This window comes from Carcharodon carcharias, chromosome 32, assembly GCF_017639515.1.
Source record: "Carcharodon carcharias isolate sCarCar2 chromosome 32, sCarCar2.pri, whole genome shotgun sequence".
Taxonomy (NCBI): Eukaryota; Metazoa; Chordata; class Chondrichthyes; order Lamniformes; family Lamnidae; genus Carcharodon; species Carcharodon carcharias.
In genome coordinates, this window is record NC_054498.1 from 23,552,902 (window position 1) to 23,576,868 (window position 23,967).

A 23,967-nucleotide genomic window follows, 5' to 3' on the forward strand; every position below is an offset into this window, starting at 1 on the left:
GGATCAACAGGAGAGTGAGGCCAAAGGGGAGTGAGGACAGGATGGGGGTTGTGGGGTAGGGTCATGGTGGGAGGAGGGGAATCGGAGGCAAGGGTGGGGGGTGATGGCTCTCTGCAGGCCCCCCACTTTCCGATGCTGGGTCCCTCAGTCAGGAAGCTTTTCGGGTTTCCTGACTGATAAATATGAGGGAGGTTGGATGAGGCTGTTAAGTGGGCATTAATTGCCCATAAGGCCCTGAATTCATCTCCAGGCAGGAAGACTGTCCATGAGCCTTCCTGCCCTGGACTTAATGGGCCTACTGCTGGATTGTGGCTGGGTCCCAAACAAATCCTCCCAGTGATTAAATGCCCCAGTCTGGGAACTCACCTCTGGGCATTGGGGCAAGGTGATGGTTGGCATTAAATTCCACCCTTTGGTTCAAGAAGTTTATTCTGAATTCCCTACTGGATTTCTTGGTGACTATCATATATTGACGGTCTCTAGTTATGCTGTTCCCAAGAGGAAACATTCTCTCTGCATCTGGACTATGCTGGGTCATACCATATTTGAATCTATTACATTTAGTAGATTTCTTTGAGGATGTAACGAGCAGGGTAGATAAAGGGGAACCAGTGGATGTGGTGCACTTGGATTTCCAAAAGGCATTCGATAAAGTGCCACATAAAAGGTTACTACACAAGATAAGAGCTCATGGTGTTGGGGGTGATATACTAGCGCGGACAGAGGATTGGCTAACTAATAGGAAACAGAGAGCCAGGATAAATGGATCATTTTCAGGTTGACAAACTGCCACAGGGTTCAAGGCCAGGGCCTCAACCAGTAACGATTTATATTAATGACTTGGAGATGAAGGGACTGTTTCTATTGCAGCTAAATTTGCTGACGATACAAAGGTAGTCAGGAAAGCAAGTTGTGAGGAGGCAACAAAGAATTTGGAAAGCAATTATGGATAGGTTAAGTGAGAGAAAAAGTTTGGAGTATAATGTGAGAAAATGCGAGGTTTGGCACGAAGAATAGAAAGCAGAATGTTATTTAAATGGAGGGAGATGCAGAATGCTGCAAACAGAGGGATCTGGGTGTCCTTGTACATGAATCACAAAAGGTTAGCATGCAGGTACAGCAAGTAATTAGGAAGGCAAATGGAGTGTTGGCCTTTATTGCAAAGAGGATGGAGAATAAAAGTAGGGAAGTCTTGCTACAACTGTGCAGAGCATTGATGAGACCACACCTGAAGCACTGTGTACAAATCTGGTCTCCATACTTAAGAAGGGATATACTTGCATTGGAAGCAGTTCAGGTAAGGTTCACCAGGCTGATTCCTGGGAGGAAAGATTGAGCAGGGTGGGGTTATATCATTGGCTTTTAAGAGTATGAGAGGTGATTTTATTGAATTTTATAAGATTCTGAGGGGGCTTGACAGAGAGGATGCTGGGAGGATGTTTCCCTCGTGGGGTTAAACTAGAACTAAGGGCCTCCCATTTAAGACAGAGATGAGGAGGTATTGCTTCTCTGAGAGGGTTATTAATCTTTGGAATTCCCTACCCCAGAGAGCTATGGATGCTGGGATCATTGAATATATTCAAGACTGAGTTTAGATGGGTTTTTGATCAGCGAGGGAGTGAAGGGTTATGAGGGACAGGCAGGAAAGTGGAGTTAAGATCACAATTAGATCAGCCGTGATCTTAGTGAATGGCGGAGAAGGCTTGAAGGGCCAAGTGGCCTCCTCCTCCTCCTATTTCTCCTGTTCTTAGGAATCAAATGGGCCATTATCACACTGAATTTATGATAACGTGGAAGGCTGAGTAATTCCTACACTTTGTACCTAAGCTTGACGCATGTGCCCTGGGGAGGGGAGTGCGGGCCTAGTGTGATTTGTGTGTCCTCTTGCCTGCATGTTGCTGCTAAGGCCTACAGGCATCTTGAGAGCATTGGCTATAACAGTCCCACTTACAGCATGTGCTGCAAATCCAAGCTAATATTCATCCCTGCCCTCCACTGACTGTGTCCATCTGCAAACCATTAATAGATTGGATAATGAACCATGGAATTTAGTAATTACAAGACCAGTGTCCCAATGCCCCCCCCACCCCCCCCCATCATACTCTGACCCAAAATCGCCGCCTGTTTTATCATTTGATTTTCCTTTTCCTTGGTGTGGAACGGACGAATGATTATTTAATGCCTCCCCTCCAGGTTTCTGAATGGACTAAGCCCAGCGGCAGAGAGAAGAGGAAGGAGAAAGTGGAGAAACCATTCTATTCTGACTCTGAGGCGGAGTCTGAACCTACAGAATCAGCCGACAGCGGTTAGTAATGTGCGATGTCGATCGCGAGCAACGGAAGTTGTAATTTCACCGTCTACTTTCCCGGGATTGTTTGTATTTTATTTTGTGTGCGCACCTCTTAAACTGCCAACCTGCCTGTGATGGTTGCTCAACATGCAGCCTTCCTACATCAACTGGAAAGCAAAAAGACGCATTACCCAATTGGATGATGCTTCACTGTCTTTCTTTCCCTGTTTTAAATATTTTTATATCCGGTGAAGAGAAATGTTCAAAGAAAATGACAAAAAAACGCCAATTTATTTTTTAACGTCCCTATGATTTCTCTCCGGGGTTGCACACAGCAGTGTCCTGGAGATTGATCTCCAGTCCCTGGAGACTCCAGGCCAACTCTCTGTGGGTAGCCCTCCTCCTTAAAGTGCCAACCCCGCAGCCCCTGTGGACCCTGGAAGACAGGGATCTGAGACCTACTGAGAACGTAGGAATTGTGGACACTCCCTGGGAATCGTGCGCAGACCTGCAGGATGTGTCTGTGGTGGTCACACACCAGCTGCACATTCAGCGAGTGGAAGTCCTTGCGGTTGACGTAGTTGGCCGCTTGTTGCCACGGAGATCTGAGCGCCATGTGAGTGCAGTCGATGGCGCCCGGCACCTGTGGGAAACCTGAGATCTTCGCAAATCCCAGCGCTCTTGCTTCCTGGCTTTCCTGATCCCGGGTGAAACACACAGAGGTGTGCGGCCTCGCGAGTATGGCGTCCGTGACCTTCTGGATGCATTTGTGGTTGGCGGCTTGTGATATCCCACAGAGGTCACCTGTGGAGCCCTAAAAGAGGAGCCACTGGCATAAAAATTGAACCCCACTTTCAAGGCCACTGGCAGTGGATGCCCTCCGGGTCCCTGTGGCACCAAATCCCGCAGCAGCTGGCAGGTGTGGCTGACCAGTTCCCTGGACATGTGCAGCCTTCGTCCACTCTGGTTCTCGGTCATCTGCGGGAATGACAAGCGCCGTCTGCAGTCTAGCTAGGCACCAACCAGCGACGGCTCGCTGTGGCTCTTCAGCAGCATGTGCAGGAGCACCAGCCCCCCCTTCTTCCTGAGGGTGCTGTTCCTCTCCTTGTGCAGCCAGACGCCTCCATTCTTCTCTTCTTCTTCATCTCCGCTCTCTGTAAACCATGAAGCATACAGCTAGGTCACCAGGCCCCATGCTCCTGATGTACTCCTCCTGCAGAGGCCTTGGCTGATGACACGCGTGCAGTGGCCTCGGAACACAGCAGAGAGAAGGTACAACAAGGCCCAGGCTGCAACTCGCACCTTGGAGCAGACCATTGAAATGTTGAAAATGAGGTTTGGGTGCCTGGACCGGTTTGGAGACCTGCACAGAGGCTGTCACGCATCGTTGTCACCTGCTGTGTCCTTCACAGCCTAGCACTGCAACAGGAGGGAGGCTGGGGTAGGGGTGGACCTGGCTGAGGAGGAGATGGAGGAGCTGCACGTCTCCTCCGACGAGGAGGATGCCGACAGGGATCAGGGTGGGGAGGTCCTCGAAGACAAGGATGGCGGCCATGAGGCCATCACATTGTCCAGACGAGGCAGTCGTGCTCGGGAGGCCCTCACAGCTGCTAGATTCCTGGAGGATGGTGACGACATACAGTGAGGAGACACCATAGATCGTGAACGTTTGGCTCCAGTCTGGCTGATGGCAGCGCACATACCCTCTGTGATAAGGCTCCTGTCATGGGGACGCAATGGATGGCCTTAGTCCTTACATTCCAGGAGGATTCCACCTGCAGTGAGGACACTCCATAGATCCGCTGATAGCTTATGTGAATGTCTGACCTCTGACCTCACTTGTGCTCTGTGAACAGGGTCATATGAAGTTTGGAGCTTTCATGATTAAGGGTGTGATTTCATGATTGATTTTTTGGGTGTGAGCACGGAGAGACCTGGAGCCAAGGTGGGTGAATGGTGTTGCTGTTGACACACAGGTCAGCCATGATCCAAGCGGCTGGAGGGAGCTGGAGAGTTTCCTCGTGTTCCTGAAGGCTGCGTATAGCTCCTGCACCAACCCCCACCCCCCCCTCCGCTTGCAAAAGTCAGTTCCAAACCAATTGACGTAAAGAAAGACAGCAAAACACAGTCAGAGCAGAGAGTGGGCCTTCCACCCCCTTGAGGAAGTCCCGCCCTCAAGGGCTGCAGGCCAATCAGATTGGCCAGCAGCTCCAGCGGTCCCAGCAGCGCCAGAGCTGAGTAGTGGTCACTGCCGGGACTGCAAGCAGAGCAATGGATCCCGGACAAAGGTAAGAGCCGCGCCATTAGGGTGGGAAGGGATCCAGCACCCTCGGGTGGGAGGGCGGGATTTGGAGGCCAGGCAGGGAGGAACAAAGGAGGAGGGTACAATCTTGGGGGTGGTGCCCCACCAATGCGCACAGGGCATCCCCACTCCTCCCCCAAATGATGGTCCCACCCAATCCTTTCCAATCCTCTTCTACGCTGCAGGATGAGCGAGAGAGACTCATGAGTTAGAATGGGTGCACCAAGAACCCCTCTTAGTGCTGGAGAGCGTTGGCCACCACTTGGACGGCCAGAGATTAGTGAGCTGCACGGCTGCCCGAAATCCCACCCACCTCCACCCCACCCCACCCGACCAATTGGTGGCAGCTTCACCCACTGGACTGCACGCAGCGGGTCCCAGGGCATCCTTCATGAAGGGAGCCCTGCAGGACCACGCTGTCACTGGTCACAGATGCTGGTGTGATGGGGGCCAGCCACCCCTCAAAGCTGCTGGGAGCACAGAGAGAGAGAAATATGGAGCTCTCTGCCGCCAGCCAAGGGCATTCAAGCAGCAATTGATAAGCCCCATCGAGGTGCAGGCATGACTGACGTGTCCAGTGACAGTGAAGCTGCACCATCAGTGTAGGGAGCACAGGGAAGAGGCCCTGGACTGAGACACCTGCCTTTATCTTGTACAGAAAGGTTTCACATCTGAGTGACATGAACACTGCTCATCAGAACAAGGAGCCACAGGCCTGGGCATTCTTGGGAGTTTATTAACAATAGTGAACATTATGTACAAGTGGTTAACACCCGTGTCCAGGCTGTGAAACTAATTCTTCTTAACTTTCCTAACCCAGCCACTACGTCTTGGTGCTCCCCCGAACATCCACAGTGGAGGTGGGTACAGCCGGCTGACTGCTACACCCCGTCTGTGACGACCTTGACAGGCGTCCTCTGGAGGCTGAGACCTGGAGGGCCCCGGCCTGCTTTCAGGGTCCTGCAGTGTGGCAGTGGCACCCTCCTCGGCCTGTGGAGCTGGAGCTGCTGAGGTCACAGGAAGAGGGGATTTGGATGGGCCGGACATTCCCAGAGTCACCTGGGTGGATGGTCCCGGACTGTGCACCTGCTGATCCTCCTCCCTATGGGTGCCTGAGGGCCCCTGGCTGACTCCTTGAGGAGAAGGGAGAGCTGGAATGAGATCAAATTGCCCCACACCCCTCTCACACTGACACCGTTGGAGGGCAACTGTGGCATCAGCGATGGAGTTGAGTCTGCACAACAGTGCAGGAGCGACGTCTTGGACCAAGGTCTCCATGGAGTCCGCCATCCTACTAGTGTTGACCTCAGTGCTTTGGCATGCTGGTGCTATCACCTCAGCCTGAAGACGGACGGACTCCTTCATCGTGCTTTGCAATCTGAGGAGTGCAGCGGACATCCCTTCCTGATGTTCCCGAGCTTGTCTTTGCAGCTCAGCAGCTGTGACATGACCGAGTCCAGAGGCTTGTCATCTGATTCGGACTCAGCAGATTTCTGGCCTCCAGCAGCTCCTCTGAGTGCTGGAAACCTGGGAGGTCCCTGCCCCTGCCTGCTGTGGATCAGACAGTGCACTGCGCTCACCAGATTGTGATCCCGAGGCTACTCTAAAGCTCGGTCCCACCGGGGTGTGTGTCTCTGCGCTGGTGGAGGGTGTGGGTGAGTGCTGTGATGGGACTTCAGGGAGGGTGCCTCCAGATTCCTCTTCAGGGCCTGACTCAAGGTGGGTGTGGGAGAGTGAACGATGATGTCCCTTGAACTGGCAGTGAGTGAGGGCCCTGATGATGTGTGATGGGTTTGTGAGTGTGTGAGTTGACAGTGATGAGAAGAGTGACTCACCCTGGCGGAACTGAGATCATTCACCCTCTTTCGGCACTGGGTGGCTGTCCTCTATTGCAGGGCATCGGTACTGACCACCGGGTGCCACTGCTTCCCATGTTGGATTGGTGACCGACCCTGTTTGCTGGTCTTTGCCCAGAACGGGGGGTAGAGGGCATCATGGTGACCCCCACTGCATCCAGTAGACGCTCGAGGGAGGCATCACTGAATTTGGGGGCAGCATGTGTCCTCTCATTGGCAGCCGTTAGTTCCCAGCGGCTTCCTATCCCTGGAAGAGAGCCGGCTCTGTGAGGGGGGGCAGCCTTTAAATATGGCGCCCGGATTGCTGAAGGCCTGAGGCTTTGGCGGGGCGGGGGAATCGGAGGTTGCCCCACCAGCGATCCGGCATGTTTCCCGGGAATGAATTATTAATGAGGCGGAACACGCCGGAAAGGGGACGACACGGCGCGGAAAGCTGCCAGCAGAGTAGCCGATGGATAAAATGTCCTTTTCCCCCACCACAAGGAGCGTGAATCGGGGCCGATCCCGCCCTGTGTCCCTGGCCCCGGTCAGCACCCCTCAGTGAACACGTGCCTTAAAATGAGGACCCGGCTGTTCAGAAGCGAAATCAGAAGCACTTTTCCACACAAGGGGTGGTGCTCTCCATAAATCTAACACCCCACCCCCACCCCCCCACCCAGCCCAGAAAAGGCTGTGGAGGTCGGCGGGGAAATATTGGGCTGCATTTCCCCCTCCCAGGGTGGGAACCAGGAGTCGAGGGAGATTTTCCATATCCCAAACCCCACCCCACCCCATGGGGTTAACAGCCGCCCCTTTGGGACTTTCTTGGAGACGCCCCTTTCGTCGTCATGGAGACAGGTTGTATGTCCAATTAAGGGCGGAGGGCGGGCCGTTTGAAGCTGGAGGGCCAATCAGAGGCATTCCGGTTTGAGAGCAGCAGCAGGCTGCAGTAGCGGGTAAGTAAGAGAGAGGGCACTCGGGAACACGGCCCACCAGCCCGTTGGTATTTTTGGGCCCCTGTCTGCCTCCATTCCCAACCGCGGCGGGACCCAAAAATCCTGCCCCTTGTGGAGGCCAAAATCTGCAATGGAAGGGGTAACTTTTGTGATGCTAAAGGTTCCTAGGAGCCCCAGAATGACTAGGAGATCCCCGTTGGCTTTCAGTCCTGGCGTGATGGGTGAGGGGAGATGTCTAACTGCTTGGAGGCGGCTACCCAGTAGCTGGTTGGGGTGCGAGTGTCCCAGAAAGGCCTGCAGGCCCATCCTGCCTGCCTGGGCGAGGGTGCAGCCAAAAGCTGCCCTCTGGAGGGACTCCACCACCTCCTCTGCCCCTCCCATTGGGTGGCCCTGGCTGCACTTCCCTGTGTTTTATTTTATTTTAAGTTTTTAAAAGTCCCAGAGTGAGATGACTCTGACGTTCAACGTCCAGCTGAAAGACATCGCACTGACACAAAACAACTGGGCCGCAGGCACATGATGTAGGCCGAGCTCATCGTTTCTCCAGCCTTCGGTGTGAACAGGGGATGGCACTGGCTGAGAGTCTGCTTGGAGAAGCTGATCAGAGTGTATTTTCATTTCCATCAGAGGAGAATTGTGTACAATGTGGGGGCAAACTCATGAATTGTATTCCTGGTCTGGATTGTCATGAACACTAATCAAAAATCAGTCTCGGAAACAGACAAGTTCAGTGGGACCTTCCACCCCCCTGTACTTGGATCGTGGCTGATCTGCATCTCAGCTCCATTTACCCTCCTTTGACTCACTTCCTCCAATACCTTCACCTCATTAAAGTTCTATCTCTGCCTTAAAAGTTTCTATAGCTCCACAGCCTGTTCAGGGAGCGAGTTCCAGATTACCACTGTTCCAATTCCTGATTTCACTCCGAAACAGCCTAACTCAAATTTTGAGATCGGGGCTGCCTCTTTGCTCTGGTTTTCACCCCCAGCAGACGAAACGGTCTCTTCGTCTCTGCTCCATTGAGTCGCTTTATCACCGTTTTTTAACACGGTTGGGCCTAGTGCAGGCCCAGCCCAGTTCAGCACATTGGACGGATCCCCAGTGAGGTCAGAGGGCAGTGTGGTAGGAAACAGAGGCCACACGTGCAGGATTGTCTTTCCTCCTTTACCTCTGGCACCTGGCCTGCTGTCCTCATAGATGAGGAAAGCCTGAAGTCTGAGTCTGTCACTGGACTAGTAATCCTGAGGCCCAGGCTAATGCTTTGGAGACATGGGTTCAAGTCCCACAAGGGCAACTAGTAGAATTTAAAACTCAACTAATTAATCTGGAATATAACTAATCAGTAATGGTCAGTTATCATCAATTGTCATAAAAACTAGTTCACTAATGTTCGATTGTCGTAAAAACCCATCTGGGTCACTAATGTCCTTTAGGAAAGGAAATCTGCTGTCCTTACCTGGTCTGGCCAACATGTGACTTCAGACCCATAGCAACTTGGTTGACTCTTAAATGCCCTCTGAAATGGGCGAGCAAGCCACTCAGTTCAAGGGAAGTTCAGGGATGGGCAACAAATGCTGGCCTTGCCAGCGATGCCCACATCCCATGAAGGGATGAAGAGCAAGGTTGGCGCAATCCCTCTCCAACACCCACAGCGTTGGACTATATCATCACCAGAGTTTACAGCCTGAATACAGGCCATTCAACCCAACTGGCCCTAACACCATAAATGTCGGCTAATGTTCACAGAGTCCCCGACTGCCAGTGAGTCTGAAAGCATGAGTGAAATCGAAAGTGAGAGTGGCTCAGGGAGTGACGAAGAGAGCGATGAGGAGACCAAATTGGACAATGAGAAGAAGAAGAAAGTGAGGAAGGAGAAGAGCAAGAAGCGAGATGAGAGCGAGGACAGGTCAGTGGAGTTGTGCGACGGAGAGCTGGTACTTTCAGCCCAGCCTTCCGCGAGGCTGTGCCTATTTTTGTTACGCTGATGGAAGGAGGTTTCCAACTGCTAAATAATTAAAATGCATCTTACAGGGGAGTGTGGAGGAGATGAGACCATTGAATAAGGGGGCAATCTGGGCTCATGGGGCAGGGGTAAGGTGAACATTTAAACTAAACAAGTTTTTTATGATCTTCACAGAGTCCAATAACTCTTAAAAAGAAAATTAAGCTTCTGGTTTATTGTTGAAAGGGTGACACAACAAGATCTCACATTTTAAGACTTTTACTGTAACAATAGAATAAAAGCACTTTAGGCTAAACACTGTATTTATGTAGGCAAGATATACTTTAGACCCAGAACAGCCAAAAAACACACTTTAAAAGTTTCCTTTTAAAAAATTATTCATGGGATATGGGCATCACTGGCTAGGCTAGTATTTATTGCCCGTCCCTAATTGCCCTTGAAAAGGTGGTGTTGAGCTGCCTACTTGCACTGCTGCAATCCATGTGGTGTAGGTATACCCACACAGTGCTGTTAGGGAGGGGTTCCAGGGTTTTGACCCAGCGACAGTGAAGGAACGGCGATATATTTCCAAGTCAGGATGGTGAGTGGCTTGGAGGGGAACTTCCAGGTGGTGGTATTCCCATGTGTCTGTTGTCCTTGTCCTTCTAGGTGGTAGTGGTCGTGAGGTTGGAAGATATTCAATTCTACCGGAACCTGTCCAAGGTGATTCTTGCTCCCGAGGGTTTACTTCTGTTATTTTCCTTCCTCAGTCTAGGAAATTTTAATCTCGGCACGATCTTTCACAATGAGGTTTTACCTCCTGGAGATTCTTCCTCTAGCACAAGCTAGGCGAATCTTCCAGCCTTGTTTTAATTTCTCATGAATAGGTCTTTTCAATCCAAGTACATGCTCCCATCTGCATGGCGAATCACAGCATATTGATGTATACAGTTGTCCCTTTCCAAATCCTGGAAGACTAACCATGTCTGTGAATTTTCAGGGATAACTTTGACCCTTCCCCTCTTAAAGCCCTTCTCCATGGCAATGTGAATCACATGGGACTTGCATCCAGGTAGAAAAGCTGATTAATTATCCTTGAGACCCCAACTTCCTTCTACCTTGGTGCTAAATGGACATTTTAAAGCACACTGTTTACATTCGCAACACTTTTATGGGACTTTGGAGACTCACAGTCCGTCCACTGTTAGCACCCCAGCTGCAGCCATTGTCTGCAAGTGTAAACACCCTGCACCTGCTTCCCAGTAAAACAATCTGGGCCCCCTTTAATCTCAAAATCAAATCACCGAGGCCTGATGTCAGGCATACTTCAGAACAGGTCACATGACCCCCCTTCATTTTTACCCTAAATTAAAGACACAGTCCCTGATACACAACAATCTTATAAAGCTCATAACTGTAACAAAGTAAACACCAATGTTAAAATAGCAATCAGAGGAAGGATGTAAAGATACATTGAACATCCTCCCAACAGAAGTACCTAGGATTTGCTTGTCTCCTGTTGACCCAAACAGCCTCCAAAGTCATCTCCGCATCATTCTATAGGGTTCAAATGGACCAAACCACTTGCCGTTGACTCATTCAGTTCAATGTTTGCGTCTACTTTTCAATGGCCAATGGGAGACAGTAGTGGTAATATCATGGATTAGTAATCCAAAGGCCCAGTCGAACACTCCAGAGATATGAGTTCAAATCCCACCAAGGCCAGTGGGGGAATTTAAATTTAATTAATTAATAAATCTGGAATAAAATGCTAGCCTCGTTAATAATGATCATGAAACTTACAGATTTTGGTAAAAACTTATCTGGTTCACTATTGTCCTTCAGGGGAGATTTGACCTCCATGTGACTCGAGATCCACAGCAATGTGATTGACTCTTAGCTTCCCTCTGCAACAGTTGAACAAGCCACTCAGTTGTATCAAACCACTACAGGGTGTACTGTGGGTGTAACTACACCACACGGACTGCAGCGGTTCAAGGTGGTGACTCACCACCACTTTCTCAAGGGAAATGAGGAACATAGGAGCAGGAGAAGGCCATTCAGCCCATCGAGCCTGCTCCACAATTTCAATACGATCGTGGCCGATCATCCACTTCAATGCCTTTTCCCCCACACTATCGCCATATCCCTTTATGTCATTTGATATTTAGAAACCTGTCAATCTCTGCTTTAAACGTTCTCAGTGACTGAGTTTCCACAGCCCTCTGAGGAAGAGAATTCCAAAGATTCACAACTCTCTGAGTTAAAAAATTTCTCCTCATCTCGGTCCTAAGTGGCTGCCCACTTATTTTGAAATTGTGTCCCCTGGTTCTAGACTCCCCAACCAGGGGAAACATCTGACCTGCATCTACCCTGTCTAAACCTTTAAGTATTTTGTAGTTTTCAATGAGATCACCTCTCATTCTTTGAAACTCTTGAGAACACAGGCCCAGTTTCCCCAATCTCTCTTCATAGAACAAGCCTGGGGAACCTTCACTGCGCTCCCTCTATGGCAATAATATCCTCCCTAAGGTAAGGGGATCAAAACTGCACACAGTCTTCCAGGTGCAATTAGAGATGGTCAATAAATGCTGGCCTAGCCAGCAACACTCACATCCCGTGAACGAATAATATATTTTTAAAAGCCCAGTCAGTCCCATTCTGTAGAGTTGAAACGGAGCAGATTTTTCCACACCTGGAACTGACACTTGGATTCACTGCTCTGATATTCCACACTTATGAGAGGAATTGGGAATTTGCGGATTGTGTCACTTCATGGGTGGGGACTGGGGAGTCCTCCCGGTCCTTGTGTTACAGTGCCCAATGAGACGAGGATGAGAGTGGGTCTCACTTCTTCTGTGTGAGGGCCTCACTACAAGCTGAGTAACATATCAAACAGATTCCACGCCAGAATTGATATCTTGGGGTGAGCTTCTGTCCTGGGGGAGCCCCTGGATTTGGGCTAGTCAAGTGGACAGACCTCAACTGCTCAGGACTCAGGCTCTGGAATTCCCTCCCTCAACCTCTCCGTCCCTTTACCTCACTTTCCTCTTTTTAAGACACTCCTTAAAACTTACCTCTTTGATCAAGCACTGTCCTAATGTCTACGTATGTAGCTCTGTGCTAAATCTGACTTGGTAACGGTCCTGTGAAGCACTTTGAGAAGTTCTTCCACATTAAAGTTGCTTTATAAATGCAAATAGAAAATGCTTGGAATACTCAGCAGGTCTGTGGATAAAAGAATAGAGTTAACCTTTTAGCTCGTTTCTGAAGACAGGTCAGTGACCTGAAACGTTAACTCTGTTTTTCTGTCTCCACAGATGCTGCCAGATCTACTGAGTATTCCAAGCATTTTCTGCTTTTATTACAGATTTTCAGCATCTCTGTTATTTTGCCTTCATGTAAATGCAAGTTGTTGTTATTGTTGGAAATTGGTCTGATGTGATAACTCGGTGACTGATCAGGACACTTGTCTGATCTCTGTATTGAGACTCATTCTGTGACCCTCCTTGGTGTGTATGCGTGCATGACTGTGTGTGTGTGTGTGTGTGTGCGTATGTGTGCACGTGTGTGTATGTGTGCATGCTTATGTGTGTGCGTGCAAATGCATGTGTGTGTGTGTGCAAGTGTGTGCGTGTGTGTGTGTGCAAGTGTGTGTGTGCGCACACCTGCGTGTGGTGTATGTGTGTGCACACGTGTGTGTGTGTGTGTGTCTGTCTGTGTGTGTGTGTGTGTCTCTGTGTGTGTGTGTCTCTGTGTGTGTGTGTGTGTCTCTGTGTGTGTGTATGTGTGTGTCTGTGTGTGTGTTTGTGTCTGTGTGTGTGTCTGTGTGTGTGTGTGTATGTCTGTGTGTGTTGTGTATTTGTGTGTGTGTGTATGTCTGTGTGTGTGTGTGTGTGTGTGTGTCTGTGTGTGTGTGTGTCTGTGTGTGTGTGTATGTGTGTGTGTGTGTGTCTCTGTGTGTGTGTGTCTCTGTGTGTGTGTGTGTCTCTGTGTGTGTGTCTCTGTGTGTGTTTGTGTGTGTTGTGTGTTTGTGTGTGTGTATGTCTCTGTGTGTGTGTGTCTCTGTGTGTGTTGTGTGTGTTTGTGTGTGTTGTGTGTTTGTGTGTGTGTGTATGTCTCTGTGTGTGTGTGTGTGTGTGTCTCTGTGTGTGTGTGTGTGTGTCTCTGTGTGTGTGTGTGTGAAGCCTTGTTCCTGGAAGACGGGTAATCTTTTGTTTTTGTTGATGTGTTTGCCAGTGGGCAAAGTGAAGGTGAAGAGAAGACAGTGAAGAAACGGAAAGACAAGGAAGAATTGAGTTCCTCGTCTTCCTCCTCCTCCGATGAAAGCTCGTCTGAGAAAAGCTCGTCAGAGTCGGAGTCAGAGGAGGACTCTGAGTCGGACACGGGTAAAAAGAGCAGGAAGAAGGTGAGCCAGTTACAAGTCTGTCTGTGTTGTTGTGCATTTAAAGGATGCAGGAAGCCGGCGTTTCATGTACTGGACCAACCCAGAAATCAAGAGTTCAAATCTCATCAAGGCAAACTATTGAATTCAATAATACAAAAGCAAAATATTATGAATGCTTGAAACTGAATATAAAACAGAAATTGTTGGAAATACTCTGGAGGTCTGGCAGCATCTGTGGAGAGAGAAACAGTTAACATTTCAGGGCAATAACCTTTCATCAAAAGTGGAAAACGATGGTGGAAAGGTCTGGTGAAGCGTTAACTGTTTCTCTCTCCACCGATGCTGCTAGATCTGATAAGTGTTTCCAGCATTTTCTGTTTTTATTCATTATTGTTATCGAAATCAAAAATTCTGGTAACTTGACCGCTGATGCCGGAATGACTGCAGAGTTTCCAGATAGTTCTAGACAAGCACCAGGTTCATTAATGTCCCTCTGTGAAAGGGACCTGCTACCCTGCTTATTAATGATTTCATGGGATGTGGGCATCACTGACTGGCAAGGCCAGCATTTGTTGCCCATCCCTAATTGCCCTTGAACTGAGTGGCTTGCTCGGCCATTTCAGAGGGCAGTTAAGAGTCAACCACATTACTGTGGGTTTGAAGTGACAAGTAGGCCAGACCAGGTAAGGACAGTAGATTTCCTTCCCTAAAGGGCAGCAGTGAACCAGATGGGTTTTTACGACAATCGATGGCAGGATTTAAACCCATGCTCCCCAGAGCATTATCTTGGACCCCTGGATTACTAGTCCAACAACATTAGCAACCGCACCATCATCTCCCCTTACAAGGTCAGGTCCAGGTGGTTGGCTCTTTGAGGTGAACTTCTGCTCTCCTGCCATTGATTTGGACAAGGAGCCAGGAAATGCCTTCAGAAAACTGCGTGTACCCTTGGACTGATAACCTTCAGCCCAAATCGGGATGGGCAACAAACATCTGTTTGGATCACCTGCATCCCAAGAGCAAATTTTAAGAAAGTTCCTTCTCAGGCTCCACCCACCCACATGTGCCCAGATTGTCCTCTTTCCCGACAGTCCCTTCAAACCTACATCTTTCATTTCCCTGCAATTTGGAAACTTTCTCCCTTCAGACTTGTCATTACTTTCAAAGTCTGCCTTTACATAGGATATCGGGCACAGAAACAGGCCATTCAGCCCAACCAGTCCTTGCTGGTGATTATACCCCACTCCAGCCTCTTCCCATCCTTTCCCATTTAAATCAACCATTGAGGCTTAGGATTGAGGGCCCCATCTTCACCTGGTCTTGAAGAGAAGTTGGGGGTGAACTTGACTGTCCTCGACCAGTTCTAAATTCAGTCGAGAGTTGGGCCCCTGCCGGACTGGAGGGAGCAGCAACAACCACAACAACAACTTGTATTTATGTAGCGCCATCAATGGTAAAACATGCCACAGGCTTCGATAGGATCGTTATCAGGCAGGATAATTCGGCAATATTCCTGGATTTCCTCAGTACAGTCATGGAAAGATGCCATAACCTGGCGCAGGCTTCTTCGGTCATCAGAGTGAGGCCCCCACTTATTCTGGGTTTCTGCCTTTGATTCCCATCCCTCCAAACTTCATTTGGATTTTACTTTTATTCTTTCACAGGGTGTGGGTGTCGCTGGCAAGACCAGCATTTATTGCCCATCCCTAATTGCCCCTTGAGAAGGTGGTGGTGAGCCAACCTCTTGAACCGCTGCAGTCCCTGTGGTGTGGGTACACCCACAGTGCTGTTAGGGAGGGAGTTCCAGGATTTTGACCCAGCGACAGTGAAGGAACGGTGATATATTTCCAAGTCAGGATGGTGAGTGGCTTGGAGGGGAACTTCCAGGTGGTGGTGCTCCCATCTATCTGCTGCCCTTGTCCTTCTAGGTGATAGAATTCAGGGGTTTGGAAGGGGCTGTCGAAGGAAGCGATACATAAACATCTGCCCGCACATATCATCCAGTGTAACATCAGGCCATATTTGTGGGGGATGGGGGAGGGAAGGGAGGAGTTTAAATTAGTAACATTGTGTAGGAAAACCTCAGGATTCAAAACCTTGGCTGCAATTGAAGTTTGTTTTTAATCTTAAGCCAACAAAACATAGCTGGGTTCCACCACTCCACTTTTTATTTTCACTGTTTCGTCATGGGATGTGGGCCAGAGTTGCTGCCCATCCCTAATTGCCCCTCAACTGAGTGGTTTGCTGGGCCATTTCTGAGGGCAGTTAAGAGTCAACCACATTGCTGTGGGTCTGGAATCACATGTAGGCCAGACCAGGTAAGGATGGCAGATTTCTTTCCCTGAAGGGCATTAGTGAACCAGATGGGTTTTTGCACTGGTGCAGACACAATGGGCTAAATAACCTTCTGTACAATACCAATTATGTGATCTAATAATTGATCATATGACCTTTATGCTCAAGAAATTCCACCAGTTGCTGTGGTAGGATTTGAACTCACACCCCCAGAGTAATTGTTTGGGCCTACTAGCCCAGTGATATTAACACTGGAACACCTTATCCCCCTACCTACATCCCCATCATCTCAATGCAACTCCTCTCTTCCAATCCTTCTTCATGAGCTGGACATCCGAGTTTCCTCATAAGTGGCTGAAGCACCCGTCAAAACTATGCATCTTGGGAAAATGGGGTACAGTGCACCTGGTCAGACTGGACAACCCAGATTCCATGCCATTATCGAGTCCAAATGCAGGGTTTTGGGGGAAAGTTGCAGAATGGTGTGTGATGAGGTATTGGGGGGATGTGGTTGAAATTGGAGAACCGGAATATTAAACGCAAACAAATAAATCCTGAAACTCTCATTGGCCTTTCCTTCCCGATGATTTGCCTCAATCTTTTCTTTTAGTCTTCCACAACGAAACCACCTCCTAGGCCGCTCGATGCTAAACAGAAGGAGATCTCCCTCCTCGACCTGGATGACTGTGAGTCTTTTGCATTCAATAGTTCTGAGAAGAGTTAAAATAGGCATTAAGATTACTCTAAAGTGTCTGCATTGAGCTCACCTCTGAAATTCTAATGACACTTTGAGGCTCCAGATTATCAAGTTAACCGTATTTAAATAACTCTGCTTGCTACCAGGTGTGCATATGCTAAGCTGACGGCAAAATGTCCAATTTTTACCTATTTCTGCCAGCGTTGGGGCTCAAAAGTTGCGTTGCCATGCCAGCGACACCATTACCATTGTCCGGAGGACCTCTGTATGGGTGTCTTAGGCACTCGCCTGTTTCCGGTTGGGTCCTATGATGTACAGATGTCGCTGCCTTGGTACCAGGCATAGAGGCTGTTTAACCATCCATTTAATGGGACAACTGCAGGTTGCTCTGTAGTTTCGAGGGTTTAGGGTTTGATGATATTGATGGGAAGCCAAAATACCTCCAATTGGCCCCACAAAATGTGTTTTTTGTTTCACTCCAGAACTGGTGATGCGCACAGCAGGCGGCTTTCCACTTCCTTTACACCCAGGGCTCTGAAATAATCCCGATTGATTGCCAGGCTATTGAGAGGGGGTTTTGGGATTATTTTTAGATGATTCTCAGGATGCGGCCGACTCTGTCAAGGCCACATTTTTTTGCCTATCTCTCATGGCTGTGAGCAGGCGATGTTTCCATCACTACTAGATCCTCACTCGTTTGATTGTTGTGAAGGAATCGCTGTGACCTGAAGCTGTCAGGACTTGATATAATTATTGTGACATTTTCCAAATCTTTAATTAATTTGGCCAGAACTCCATAGTGTGAAGCATTTGATATTCTGTTAATCGACGAGCCAGGTACAGGGATTCGGCAAAAGGATTTCAAGAGTTGCGATACATTTTGCTCTTTTGGCTTTGGCAAATGATGTGGCTGTGCTAAATGTATCCTCTTGATCTAAACCCAGATTGTTCTGGAATTTTCTCTGGGTGTTTTAGTGCTAAGCTCCTGTCAATGTAACATCGCTACAGCTCAAACTTGAGCTAAGGTGGTAGCTCTTGTCCTGGGCTGGAGCACCCCTTGTTCTCTGGGCTCAATCTCTATTTTGTGGTATTTCTGTGTTAGAACTGTCCATGGTACTGAAATATAGCAGTGTAGTAGAGCAACATTGGACAGTTCCAAGTTATTAACTCTTGCTCACTAATGCAGCAACAATCTAAATGTCTTGTTATGGATGCAGCAAGATCTGGACAATATTCAGGCTTGGGCTGATAAATGCAATGTAACATTCATGCCACACAAGTGCCCGGGAACGAACAAGAGAAAATCCAACCATCTCCCCATGACATTCAATGGCCTTACCATCACTGAATCCCCCACTATCAACATGCCTTAGGGTAGCCATTGACCAGAAACTGAACCGAACTAGCCATATAAATACTGTGGCTGCAAGACCACATCAGAGGCTGGGAATTCTGTGGAGAGTAACTCACCTCCCGACTCCCCAAAGCCTGTCCACCATCTACAAGGCACAAGTCAGGAGTGTGATGGAATATTCTGTACTTGCCTGGATGAGTGCAGCTCCAACAACACTCAAGAAGCTCAACACCATCCAGGACAAAGCAGCCTGCTTGATTGGCATTCCATCCACCACCTTCAACATCCACCCCCTCCACCACTGATGCACAGTAGCAGCAATGTGTACCATGTACAAGATGCACTGCAGGAATTTACCAAGGCTCCTTCGACAGCACCTTCCAAACCTGCGACCTCTACCATCTAGAAGGACAAGGGCAGCAGACACATGGGAACACCTGCGAGTTCTCCTCCAAGCCACACATCCATCCTGATTTGGAACTACATCGCCATTCCTTCATTGTTGCTGGATCAAAATCATGGAACTCCCTCCCTAACAGCACTGTGGGTGTACCTACATCAAATGGACTGCAGCGGTTCAAGAAGGCAGCTCACCACCAACTTCTCAGGGCAATTAGGGATGGGTAATAAATGCTGGCCCAGCCAATGATGCCCACACCCTGTGAAAGAGCATTTTAAAAAGTCTTTTCACATTTAGTTCTTTTAGAATGTGATGCATTTTAATATTTTGATCTGCATTTTCCTTGATTTAACTATTATCTTCATTTTACTTGAGTCCTTGAGTCCATGAGATTTTCAAATGTGATTATCATGTGTAGGGGGGCTATCTAAGATACAGCAATGCAGTTATCCATGGCGGAGCCTTTCTGGAAGTTTCCAGTTGCAATTATGTCAAGTCCAGGCCGTGTGCTTCCTTTTCGCTGTAGCGGCAATGGACAGATGGGCCCCTCCAGGTATTCACCCAGACCTGACCAGATTGATGATGAGTTAGGAGGAGGCCTGTCTTCCATCTTAACCACAGGAAGGTGGAGGTGGAAAGTGCACTCTCAGAAATGGCCTTCAAATCTGGTTGCGGTCCAAAAAAAGCAGGTACCGGCGGACCACCAGGCTCGAAGGTCTCCGGAGAGATTGAAAGGAAAAGAGCCTCTTTATCCAATTGAAAGGGAGCATCACATGCCGGGAATGCAGCCTGCTTGCTTTTCCATTAGCGAGGGAGTGAACATTGGGCCAGGGTGGAGGACGTTCCTGGATGATTTTTCTCCTCTGCGCTCCAATATCGCGATGCGCAACACCCGGGCGGTAAAGACAGAAATCTAGCCCAGTGTGCGCTCCCAGGGACTTGGCTAAAAAATAATGTACAGAGACCCACAGTATGACTCCCACATGGGCGCAGATTAGATCTCCCAAAGCCTAAACCTGGGCCTGAATTTCCCCCTCGCTGGTCACGCGCTATCGGTGGGCCCGGGAGCTGTCTGGAAATGGGCCCAGGAGCTGTCGGGAAATGGGCCCCCGACGGTGTTTTCACGCTGGCTGACCAATTAACAACCAGCCAGCCTGAAATGTGCACTGGAAAGCTCAGCGCTTGCCAGGGTGTGAGCAGGAAGGGACCTCACCGCAGGTGCCGGTGAACGCTTCCACTGAGGCCCCCCCCCCCGCCTGAAGGCAGACAGATACCTCAGGGAGCTGCGGACCGCCGAATAATAACATAAAGCGCAAAAAAATGCTGCAAAAAGTGTCCATGCAGCACAATCAAGCAGCTGAAAGGATCCCTCATGAAAATACTGTCCCCAGTACCCAGTACACACTTCTCATGTTATTTCCGAACGGAGATCTCATCCCACCCTTGGGTGAGGTTTCATCAATAACGTAAAGGCCGCCCGGCTGATTGACCCGTCCGCCAACCGTACAGGTCACGAAAAGTCACTGACGATTGTGCCGTCAATGGGCTGAAGCGCCCGCTTACCAGTCGGCGGGCACTCCTCCTGCTGCCGCCGAGCGAAACATTGCCCGATGTTATCGAGACGCTCGCCGACATCATCTCGTGCGACTTTACGCCTGTTCAGAACATAAAATCCCGCCCCTGGAGTTTCCATTGCCTTCATTTAGCGCGGTTCACCCAAAATTGGCCAACCCAGTCAACGGTTGCAGACTTTCAAGTGCAGATTAAATATAATAGATGCAGGTTTAAATACAAGGGCGGATAAGAGGCCAGGGATTCTGCAGTGAGTAGCTCACCTCTTGACTCCCAAAGCCTGTCCACCATCTCTTTTTTATCATTCTTTCATGGGACGTGTGCAGCACCAGCATTTGTTGCCCATCTTAATTGCCCTTGAGAAGATGCAGTAAGCTGCCTCTTTGAACTGCTGCAATCTGTGTGGTGTAAGCACACCCGGCACTTACTGTTCGGGAGGGAGTCCCAGGATTTTGACCCAGCAACAGTGAAGGAACGGCGATATTGTTCCAAGTCAGGATGGGGTGTGGCTTGGAGTGGAACTTGCAGTTGTTGGTGTTCCCATGCATCTACTGCCCTTCTCCTTCTAGGGGGGGTTGAGGTCGCAGGTTTGGAAGGTGCTGTCGAAGGAGCCTTGGTGATTTGCTGCAGTGCATCTTGTAGATGGTACACACACTGCTGCTACTGTATGTCAGTGGTGGAGGGAGTGGATGTTGAAGGTGGTGGATGTGGTGCCAATCAAGCGGGCTGCTTTTTTTCTGGATGTTGTCGAGCTTCTTGAGTGTTGTGGGAGCTGCACTCATCCAGGAAAGTGGAGAGTATTCCATCACACTCCAGACTTGTGCCTTGCAGATAGTGGACAGACTTTGGGGAGTCAGGAGGTGAGTTATTCTCCACAGAACTCCCAGCCCCAGCCCCTGACCTGCTTTTGTAGCTACAGTGTTTATGTGTCTGGTTCAGTTCATTTCTGGTCAATGGTAATCCCCCAGGATATTGACAGTGGGGGATTCAGTGATGGTAATGTCATTGAATGTCAAGGGGAGATGGTTAGATTCTCTCTTGTTGGAGATGGTCATTATCTGGCACTCGTCTGTTATAAATGTTACTTGCCACTTATCAACCCAAGCCTGGATATTGTCCAGGTTTTGCTGCATATGAACATAGGCTGCTTCAGGATCTGAGGAGTTATGAATGGTGCAGAACTTGGTGCAATATTCAGCAAACATCCCCATTTCTGACCTCATGATGGAGGGAAGGGCATTGAAGCAGCTGAAGATGGTTGGGCCTAGGACACTACCCTGAGGACCCAGATCAGGTTGCAGATATGTGTCCTGTGGTGATATTGGCATGTGTCACTAGCCACTGTCAGTTAGATCAGGTGGCCCATTTAGTGTAGCAGCACTGGAGCACATGGATGTTCAATGAGGGCTGTTTGTGCGATTTGTGAAAGTTGTCCGGAGTTAATGCTTCTCTTTCACCCCTTCCCTTCCTTTTTTTCTCTTCCACAGTCAGCTCACCCTCAACCTTCCAGACCAGCCCCTCACCGAACACATTGTCTAAGAGCCTCAACCTGGATCTACAGGGGCTAACGTTAACTGACACAACCCTACCATCCGAGGTGAGTGTTGTGATACCTTGATGTTCAGGTTAAGCTGAGAATTTAATTTCAAACCCTTACCCACAGGATCCAGTGAATTCGTCAGGTGGCTTTTTTTTTATTGCACGTCCTTGTTTTTAAAACCAGAATTACTGGCTGCCTGCTTTCCGGTTGAATGTGGACTGGGCGGGGGTGGGGAGGAGGGGGTTTTTGGACGAGGGGTCCTTCCTTGAGCTCCCTTGCTCGTTAACACAGCCTCTGCCGTTTTCCACTGGAGGTGATGACAGATGTTGAGTGCATCTGCCCAAATAATAGCAGCGACTTTCATATGACTTCCAGTAAAAGCATCTGACTGCCTTTGCCGTTCCTTAAATATCTCGCTCCACGATGCCAAGTGTCAGGATTTCAGGAAAAGTGGCTGCCTGGGGCTTCTTATGGCCTTCGAGCTGTGGCTCAGTTGGTAGCCCCCTCACCTCTGAGTCACAAGGTTCCAAGTTCAAGTCCTGCTCTAGAACTTCAGGACATAAGTCGAGTTGTCACTCCAGTGCAGTACTAAAGGAGTGTACCACCTTTCAGATGAGACATTCAACTGAGGCCCCATCTGCCTCCTTGTGTGTATGAGACCCCATGGCACTATTTTGAAGAAGGGCAGGGAGTTCTCCCCGGTGCCCCAGCCAACATTTACCCCTCAATCAACATCACAAGAGCAGATTGTCTGGCCATTGTCACGTTGCTGTTTGTGGGAGCTTGCTGTGCACAAATTGTTTCCCACATTGGAACCAGTGACTACGCTTTAAAAGGACTTCATTGGCCGTAAAGCACTTGGAGATGCCTGGTGGTCGTGAAAAGTGCTATATAGATGCAAGTCTCTGTTTTTTTTTTGGTGTTCCTGGTTGCTTTGCGTTGCTTTGACAGGTGAAGGAACATTTTAAATGACCACTCCTCTTCCCATGGCAAAAGTGATACATGGATTTGTTAGGGTCGATATAGAGCAGCTATCCCCCACTTACAAAGGGATCCAGAGAAGCAGGAGGATCTATAAAAGTAGCGCCAGGACCTTTTCAAAGGGCAGTCGAGAAACACGTTCTGGTTGGTAGGACTCTGGAACTCGCTCCTTCAGAAGACTGTGGATGCTGGATGATAATTGGTGCTTTTGGGACTGAGAATGGAGATGCAGGTCAGCCGTGATCTAACTGAATGACAGAGCAGGCCCGAGGGGCCGAATGGCCTCTTCCTGACCCCGTGTTTTTAATCCCATGGCGGGGGGCAGCAATCTAGACTCCCAGTTTGGAGCTGAACACCCCCCCCCCACCCCGACCTAGCGGAATCCCTAGACCGGTGGCAACTGACGAAGCCCCTCCCCTCCCCCCCCATTCAGGGTCTCGGCCTTTGTCGTCTGTTTCAGGTGGCGAGCCCCTCGCTGGGGGGGGCGAAAACCTACGAGCTGCTGCACCGCCTGACGGGGGAGGGGCTGTCGGTGGAGTACTACTTCAACAGGCAGCTGTTCAGCCCGGATCACACCATGGTATCTGTCCAGATGCAGTTCACCAACAACTCTGAGACGGAATTCAAAAACCTCCACATCAGCGAGCCCAAACTCCAGCCGGGAATGAGGATGCAGGGATTCAAGGAGATTGGTAAGAATTTGGGCAAAACAGTAAACATTCTGGAGATATTCAGCAGAACTGGCAGTATCGGTGGAGAGAGAAAATCACATTTCAGGTGTTTCAGGCCCGTGACCTTTTTTGTCCTCTCCCCAATACTTTTTTTTTGTTGCTCCCTTTTGTTGATTCCCATGCTCCCAAAAACCACGTGGAGATTGTCCATCCAACTCACACTGAGCAATGCCACAGGAGGTCAGCTGGCCAGGTGGACATAAAAGATCCCATGGCATTATTTCGAAGAGTCCTTCCCGGTGTCCTGACCAGTATTTATCCAAATAGCCGTTTGGTAGCTCAGAACTTGAGTATTGTTAAAAAAGAGACTTGTTGAAGCTTTTCATCTTGCACTCATCAGGACACTCGCAGTGTCCTGATGAGTGCAAGACGAAAAGCTTCAACATGTCTCTTTTTTTCAGCAATTCTCAATATTTACCCCTCAATCAACATCACTAAAACAGATTATCTGGTCATTATCATAATGCTGTTTGTGGGTGCTTGCTGTCCACTATGTTTCACAGAATCACACAGTGCAGAAGAGGCCCTTCAGCCCATCGAGTCTGCACCGACACGTGAGAAACACCTGACCTACCTACCTAATCCCATTTACCAGCATTTGGCCCATAGCCTTGAATGTTATGAGGTGCCAAGTGCTCATCCAGGTACTTTATAAAGGATGTGAGGCAACCCGCCTCCACCACCC

General features: G+C 49.2%; 1 protein-coding gene across 4 annotated transcripts in view; it reads left to right on the plus strand.

Annotated features, from left to right (window-relative positions):
• Positions 1-23,967, plus strand: part of LOC121271979 (AP-3 complex subunit beta-2) — a 204,079-nt gene that overhangs the window by 162,169 nt on the left and 17,943 nt on the right. For 2 of the 4 annotated variants that reach the window (XM_041178247.1, XM_041178250.1), the window contains exons 19-24: positions 2,194-2,305; positions 9,130-9,289; positions 13,565-13,733; positions 16,618-16,693; positions 21,518-21,627; positions 22,985-23,243. In XM_041178247.1, coding sequence (XP_041034181.1) covers positions 2,194-2,305; positions 9,130-9,289; positions 13,565-13,733; positions 16,618-16,693; positions 21,518-21,627; positions 22,985-23,243 — 886 coding nt within the window. The remainder of the gene's footprint in view (positions 1-2,193; positions 2,306-9,129; positions 9,290-13,564; positions 13,734-16,617; positions 16,694-21,517; positions 21,628-22,984; positions 23,244-23,967) is intronic. The other 2 variants (XM_041178248.1, XM_041178249.1) reach the window with 1 other exon arrangement.